This window comes from Mesoplodon bidens, assembly GCF_964165515.1.
Source record: "Mesoplodon bidens genome assembly, chromosome: X".
NCBI classification, from domain to species: Eukaryota; Metazoa; Chordata; class Mammalia; order Artiodactyla; family Ziphiidae; genus Mesoplodon; species Mesoplodon bidens.
Window position 1 is genome coordinate 20,476,100 of NC_138163.1, and position 8,643 is coordinate 20,484,742.

Genomic DNA, 8,643 nt, shown 5'->3' on the forward strand with positions numbered 1-8,643 from the left:
AAGAATATTTAGTTTTGTTCTATTCCAATGGTCCCAAAAGGATGATTTCGAAGGCTGCTACCCTTACAGGCTTACCCTTTCACCTTTTTTCTATTCATTTTAAAGATGAGGAAACAGACTTAAAGAAAGCCCCTTAGCACACAACCCTTTTATAAGGGTTACCCCGCTTACCCACTCCAGTTTTGTTTCCAGCTAGCCCCTCCCCAGAGTCTTCATTTTGGCCACATGGAAATGAAATTCCCTCAACCACGCTTCACACATATTGAAGCCCGTGCAATGCAATATTCTTTCCCTTCCTATTTGGGTTCAAGGAATTCCTACCCACATTTAAAAACAAATGAATTAAAAACCCCACCTCAGCTCAAGGGTCATCTCCAGGAGTCCCCACTTTGAATAGATACTCCTTTTGTGTGCTCTTGTGGCACTGTACCCTGCGACATCACAGCCTGCGAGACATTACACAGCTTAGTGATTGGTTATTTACGTGTCTCTCTCTCCCATTAGACTTCAAACTCCTTGAAGGCAGGGACTGTGTCTATTTGAATGCTCGTGCTTAACGCAAAGCACATAGGGGAAAGGGAAAGTCACACAGACAACCAACACATTTTCGTTGAAGGAATTAATCATCCTTGCTACCTCTCTCCCCTTCATGCCCCATGGCCTACCCTTCATCAAGTCCTACCCACCATCAAAATATTCCTCAAATTCGTCGATTTTTCTCCATCTTTATCACTACTACCCTGCTTCAAGCCACCATCCTCTATCACCTGGACCTATGTAACAGCCTTCTAATTGTCTTAACTACTTTCTCCCACTCATGCCCCGCCCATCTATTCCCCATACAACAGCCAGAGTGGTTTTTCTAAAATGCAGATCTTACCAGGTTATTCTCTAGCCAGAAAGTCTTCAGTGGTACCAGATTATTCGTAGAATAAAGTCCAACTTTATGCACTTAGTTTGACCTACAAGGCCCAAACTTCTTTAGTCTCAAATCTTACCTTTTTTGCTATCTCTAACTTGCTGCTCTCCCTTTCACCACAGGGCGTTTGCACATGTGTCTCCTCCACCCAGGTCATTCTTCTCTTTCTTCTTCTCATAATTCACTGCCATTCATCTTTCAGAACTCAGCCCCAGTATTGCTTCCTCAGGAAAACTTCCTCTGACCCTCCTGATGAAATCAAACCTGTTATTTGTGGCTCTCCTAGCACCTTTATAATATCTATCACTGCTTATTTTCGTTTAATGTCTTTCCCCCACCCCATTAGTCTCTCCCACTGAAACCCCAGTGGCACATAAGAAGCTCTCAATAAATATTTCAGAATGACTTACTGGTGATGCAACACAAAACTGAAAGAGCCAGTCCATTTGGGGAAATGCACTGTGTTTTCGCCATGGCCACAGAACCCCGTAACCACGCAGGTCTCTCCAGGGAAATTTCCTGCAAATAGGCTGCCCTTGTTCATATGTGATGCTGAAACTAGGGCAGGCAGAGGACAGGCTGAACAAAGGGAGACCGGAGCATCTACTAAGCAAAGGTTTCGTCGTTCCCTTGCTTTAGGGGCCTAGGCTTCAGAGCTCTGAGATGAGTCAGCTGCTTGAACAGTATGTACTGGTCCATTAATTATAGAGCCACTTAATATGACTGTTAGGGAAAATTCTTCCAAAAACTGAATGCTGTTATGTAGCATCCCTGATTAACATTTACTTCCCAAGTAGTATGCATCATGATGATTAATTTCTTAACTTAATAAACACATCAACTGCCATAGAAACAGCTTTATCATTAAAGGGAAACATTTTTCTCTTAAGCCAGAAAAAGGGCAAAATGCCCAATCACATCACATCAGATAGTTTCTTCAGTCTTTCCATTCTCCACAGCATCTATTCCAAAACCTTCCCCACTGTCCTCAAACCTCTAACCCTCGACAAAGGATGACTTCCCCTCTTCATTCACTAGGAAAAGAGAAACATTCAGATAGAAATTCTTCAAATCCCTCCCCCTAAGCCTTTTATTCCCATCCCCATGCCCATCCTGCATGGCTCTGTATCCAATTCCGACTTTTTGATCTGCACTTGTACCCAATGGGAGGGTAACTATGGCATTCTTTATTGCTCCCAAAGAGCCTGGCTCTATCATTTATCCTCACTCTTTTCTGTGGTTTCAATATCTTCCCCCATACTAGTTCTTTCCCATCAGCTTTTAATTGAGAAGTTCTTTTCCTTCTCACAAAATGTCCTCCCCAGGTCCACCATCCCCCTCTAGAAAGCACCCTATTTCTCCCCTTTGCAGTCATACTTGAAAGAATTATCTACACTAGCTGACTCCACTTCCTCAGCTTCAGTTACTCTTCAACCCATTGAAATCTGGCCTCCGTCTCTACCTTTCCACTGAAACAGTGCTCTTGCCTAAATCACTAGTGACCTTTCTGTTATTAAATCCATTTTAACTTCTCTTCAGTCCTTATCTGTCTCATATATTTAGCAGTATTTGTCATTGTCACTACTCCCAGTGCCTTGAAAAACTCAACCTGGCTGCACAGACCATGGTTTCTAGGACCTCACAATTTCCTGGTTTTCCTCCCTACCTCTCTGGCACTTCTGGATTTTCTTTGCTAGATCAGGTTCCTTTACTAAATTTCTAAATGTTGGGATTCCTCTGAGTTTGGTCCTGGGCACTTTGCCCGCTCTACCTTCTCTCCTTGGGTTGATCACATCCATTTCTATGGGTTTCAGTTAGCTTCTAGATTGGGTTTCTGACTTAGATACAGGAATTGAATTCAGGCAATTTGTAAACTTGAATGGATAAAAAACATTTTTATTTTCATCAATCTCTAATGAAAATTTAGTATTTCTCCCAATTATGAATGTAAGCAACAAACCACAGTAGTATATAACCTGTGCCTGTGACTTTGTCAGTATTAGAAATCATATCTATTTTCATATATTACAGTTGTTGCAGATACCGCAAAATATTGTTTACGCTTATCATTTCAGTGTATAGTAGTTATTAGATCCACTGCCAGATCTCTTTATTTAATGAGTCAATAATTACATATATTACTACATCACAATTTTTGTATTTGATAACTCTATTTCAGTATAATCCATTTCCTTTGTAACCCTATACATTTCATTTTGTACATTTAAAAATATCATTCTGGGCCTCCCTGGTGGCGCAGTGGTTGAGAGTCCGCCTGCCGATGCAGGGGATACGGGTTCGTGCCCCGGTCTGGGAGGATCCCATATGCCGCGGAGCGGCTAGGCCCGTGAGCCATGGCCGCTGAGCCTGCGCATCTGGAGCCTGTGCCCCGCAGTGGGAGAGGCCACAGCAGTGAGAGGCCCGCGTACCGCAAAAAAAAAAATAAATAAATAAAAATAATAATAATAAAAATATCATTCTGAGATGGGCTCCACAGGCTTCCCCAGACTGCCAATGGCACAAAAAGCATAAAGAAGCCCTGTTCTAGATGCTGATGACTTCCAGCCTAAATCATCTTCTGAACTCTAACTGGTTTCTGGATATGTGTACTTGAATATCTCATGAGAACCTTAAGTTCAACATGACCCAGACTGAACTCATCAACTTCTACTACTCCCATTCTCCTCAAAGCTGCAGCTTCTCCTGTGTCCTCTGCCTCAATGAACAGGACCAAGAGCTACTCAGTTGTCCAAGCCAGACTTCTGATCTGTCCTCGACTCTTCCCTTTCCTTCACTCTAACAATCAATCAAGAACCAAATCATGTCTATTCAACTGCTTTATTATTTCTAAAAATTCACCCATTTATCTCATCCTCAATACCTCAATTTCGGTAACCATGTTTTCTCTTCTCCGTAAGTGGTCTCCCCACAAACAGATGGAGCTCCCCTCTAATCCATTCTCTCCAACCATTGTTAAAATGATCTTTCTCTCCCCACTGTGCTTAGTCTTAATGCAGCCCACTTCACACTATCTTGTAATTACTTGAATATAAATTCCAGGAGTGCAAGGATTTTTATCTTGCTTATTTTAGGATCTGCAGCATTAAGTGTGGTGTCTGGCATATAGGAATACTCTATGTTTGTTGAATAAATGAATGACTGGACTGAGCTTCAGCCTGATGGTTAATAGCAGCTCAATAAAAAGGTTGAGGGACTACTCAAAATCTTAATTTTACTAAGAAAAAAATCCTAAAAACTTATACCCCAAGATGATTTAACCTCTATAACACAGAAGATTACTACTAAAAGGCTGCAAGGTGCCTCCTTAACATTTAATAAGGAAAAATAGTTCTTCAATATCTAGAGCTATCCCAGCTTCTCTACCTTCTCTAAATACTTCCCTCTGTGCTTAATAATGTCCCAGTCTTCTTGATTCAAATTTGATAGAATATTTGATGTAAAGGAGAAATAAATGATTAAAAGTCATTTGATAATATTTGTGAACAGAAGCTCATGCCTCCCCATGGTGAGATTATGCTGTCAGAATATGACACAGAATGATAATGTCATAAACCCCTAGAACAAGCCGAACCATATCAAATCCAGTAGTTTCCTTGGTAGAAGAAACATTTGAACAAGGCCTTGGACATGAATCTTTTTATTTATGTCCTACTTTTACCCATTCGGACAAATACTTGTTTAAATACAAACCAAAGTGATGAACCGTCTACTACAGGTTATATGCTTAACCTTAAAACTTAGAAATTATGATCTATTATATTATGCATTCAAGCACTTAATTAGGCAAGCTAGCTGTGTTTAAGAAATCTGCTGTTTCTTGGATGTTACTATTAGTAGGTCTTCAAGAATTTCTAGGACAACACCTAAGAGCTTTAGTTCTGTGTAAAAATTCCAAGCAACATAGAAGCATAAAGAGTACAGACATGTTGCCCCCTTTCACTCCCCTTCCCCACCAAATCCACCCCCCCCACCACCCCCCCCACCAGCCAAAAGAGAAAATGCTATGTGAATGAATGTGGCATGGTACCTAAGACACAGTAGGTTTCAAGAAGGGCTTTTTATTGTCCTATCCCCTTTCCCACCGTACACATTCACATATACATTAACACTCAAGTGCATTCACACATGCAACACATACACACACTCAAAAACCTAAGTAATGGGTCGAGCAAGCCATGATGCAGGGGTAACCCAGGTAATTATACTCATTAGCCAGAGATACCTCCCAGATTTGGCTTCTAGACTGTGGCTGGGGACCTGATAGAGGGAAGAAAATAACAGTGGGACACTTATCATGTTTAAAAAAATAATTGATGAAGAGATTTGACTTTGACCTACAGTGACAAACCACCATCAAAATGGAAGGAAACTTGGTTACCTGACACATTTTCTGGTGATACAATCTCTTTGACAGGAGCCAAGCACCGTGAATCAATGGAGACCAAAATGGACAATTTTAGGAGACATCTACTCATTATCATAATTGGTGTTATGATCATAGCTTTTGTTTATACCTGTTTTTGCTTTCTCCATTATTACTGTATGAGTGATGATGCCCCCAAAGCAGGAATGTAAGTTTTACACCTTTGAATTAAGAACACAAGGTATGTGTATGTGTGTGTGTGTGTGTGTGTGTGTGCGTGTATACATGTAGGAGTTTTCGTTGTTGTTATGGTTAGTTAATGTTAACTTTAGACTTCAAAAGAGCTACCAACATCTTGTGGGCGGATACCTTCACTTAAATGATATCAGCTCAAATTATTTCAAGTACATTATCAAGTTTAGCCAAAGCTGTCCCTTATTCAGGGTTCAGCTGAGCCCCAGGCTGCTAATTTCATTATAAATTGAGTCTAGGAAAAGAGGGAATGACTATCTGAATAACACAGAATGAAAAAGGGGAGAGAGAAGGCACTGGGTCTCTGCATTCCAAAGACAATAAAACATTTTGGATAATCTACCATTTAAAGATATAATAACATGAAAAATTATTAACTGTGTTCAGTCATCTCAGTCCCTGGCTTTCATATAGGAGGATCAGGCTGGCCCTGATATACTAGTTCCCTAAAAATTTCCCAACGCAAGGACTGATGACTGAAATATACCAGTGCTCCATTCCTTTGGTTTTAGAGGAAGATTGGGAATATAAATATGCATGGAGAGAAAATTTGATGGTGTAAATATGATAGGAAAACAATGAATTTGGTCTAAAGAGTGTTTTTTTTTTATACATGACAAGTGTGACATTTGTGCCTCAGTTGCATATCAACTTGTGAGTTTTTATAAAAAGTTTAATTTCTGGAATAAATAAAATTCTCTCTCTCCCTCTCAACAGTAGATTTGAAACAATTTTGTGTCATTCCATACATGGACTATATGGTTATGAACTGTGGTTGAAACAGTAAAATTAAGAAAAAGGAAAAGCATTCAACATATGTTCATATCTGTAACCTGAGTCATGGCTTTCACCACACTCCAATTCTTACTGTGTTCAATTTTCCTGTGCCAAAAAAAGACCAGAAGTCTAAAATGACACAATAGCCTGTGTTTTCTGGTGATAGCAATAGTATTCTTTTGGTTTAAATTGTCATACTCCAAATTTTCTATATTTTCAGGGTCAAGAAAGAAGGTGTAATGGCCAAGTCATCCAGGTCATCCAAAATATCATTCAGTGACTCCAAGACAGTTAGTCTGTGCAGTCCAGAAAAACAATCCATGCTATCCGGTATAGACAAGCTATCTGGGCTCTCAAGTCGAGGAAAGGCATCCATACCATCCAGTGCAGAAAAGTTAATCAGGCCTTTGAGTCAAGAAAAGTCATGTAAGCCATCAAGTCCCAAAAAAGTATTCAGATAATCCCACCAGGAAATGTCACATAGAAACGCAGTCTAGAAAAGGCACGTAAACAGGCTCATGCCCATAAGCTAGTCAATCAAGTCAGTTCATCCTATCCTGATAAGGCCAATGGGACACCTTGGCTAGCCAGTCTACAATATCTGGTCAGGCCAACCAAAACTCCTTGTCCACCCTATCCACAAAATCAAAGCTTGCCCAAGCCATCCAGTTTACAGAAACTCACCAAACGCCACAGACATCGTATTCTAAAGAGGTCAGTTAGTGCAGGTAGGGCAGACATATTATTTAGGCCTCAACCAGTCAAGTCTTGTCTATGCTACAAGGAAAAATGCCTTGTTTGCAGAGCTGCTTCTGAGTTTTTCATCAATAATACTTCAGAGGCGAAGAAGAATACTCAAAACCCACCTTTTCCACGTGAACTGAAGCCTTTTTCCAAGTCCTTTCATAAGATAGATTCCAGACCCAATGCACTCTGTGGCAATGTGAATGACAGTGATGTGATGACATACTACAGTGATGGTGACAATGGCAAGGAGATAACCATTATCTGCAACATAAAACGCAAGGAAGTCATCTATAAAACCACCCATGAAATAATTAAGGGCTCAATAAAAATTAAAACCACCCATGAAGAAGCAAACTTACACCAACTGTTTTATGCTCACCATCTTTTAAGACCCTGATAGAGGGAAAATCCACTTGGGATCACTACTGAGGTTAGACCTATCCATCTTGGAGGCAATTTACTTGAAAAATAGTAGTTAAATGCATGACATAACAAATGATTTTATTGTAATTATTATTGCATTTTAGAGGCATAAAGCTCTTTTGAGGTATCTTATTTAGATCTGGTCACTTGGATGGGAACCATAAACACACACACATAAATATAGAAATGAATTGCAAGATGGGTACCCTGGACTCCTCTTTCCCTTGGATTAGCCCTCAATTGAAGTCTCAACCCAATTAACCTTACCTTATTTTTTTCATGTTTACATACAGGTCTCACAGTTTAAGACTGTCTTTCTGTAGTGCCCAGGGCTTGGTGGAAATGGCTCTGTGTGCTTGCTTCTGGCTGCATTGGGAAAACTCCTGACGGTCATTTCTAATACCATGCCTCCTGTGACTGCTACCAAAGTAAGGGTCCAGCCTCCAGCACCCACACCTTAAGTGTTCTAGTCTTCATATCTCTCAACAAGGCTTTTCATTCTTTTTGTTATCCTTCAAAATGATAAAAAAAAAGAGTTTGCCCTATTGTGCATTCTCAAAATGTCCCAGTTGGGGGTCTGATATCTACCCATTTTCTTCACATGGTACCTTCCCACTCTGAATCGGCATGGGTGGGAGGCCAGGGAAGAACCTTGGAGTTATATTCTCTAACTTCCCCACTGATGAGAGGTTATCCTTTCCTTCTTCCAAGGGCATGGTTGAGAAAAGCAGACAAAGTCCTGGAGTCCCAGCCTATATTCTAGTACAGTGAGGTTACTTCCCTGTAACATATAGCAGGATAAGTTAAATGCCATAGCTAGCATATATTGAATGTGTACTATTTGCCAGCCATTGTACTGGTCTCTTTATGTCTTGTGAGTCTGAAGGCCACCCTCCCCTCAATTTTTCTGATTTACTAAAAGAACTCACAAGACTCAAAAGCAGGTTATACCCATGGCTAAAGTTTATTAGAGCAAAAATATACAGACCAAGAGCAACAGGGAAAAGACCTCTATCAGGAGGAACCTAGAGAGGTTGGACACACACTTTTGAGTACTAACCCATCTGGGGCCACCTAGGACATGCTATCTCTCTATCAACAAACTAGAGGGACATATGCAAAATGTCTCTGCCCAGGGAAG

General features: G+C 40.4%; 1 protein-coding gene across 1 annotated transcript; it reads left to right on the forward strand.

Moving 5' to 3' along the window:
* Positions 1 to 4,567: 4,567 nt before the first annotated feature.
* LOC308608490 (uncharacterized protein CXorf66 homolog) lies at positions 4,568 to 7,476 on the forward strand (the record flags this gene model as incomplete). The annotated part of the gene is made up of 4 exons (XM_081221645.1): positions 4,568 to 4,655; positions 5,355 to 5,511; positions 6,541 to 6,700; positions 6,817 to 7,476. The coding sequence occupies 4 exons, from the start codon at positions 4,568 to 4,570 to the stop codon at positions 7,474 to 7,476; spliced, it is 1,065 nt and encodes a 354-aa protein (XP_081077771.1).
* Positions 7,477 to 8,643: the final 1,167 nt, after the last annotated feature.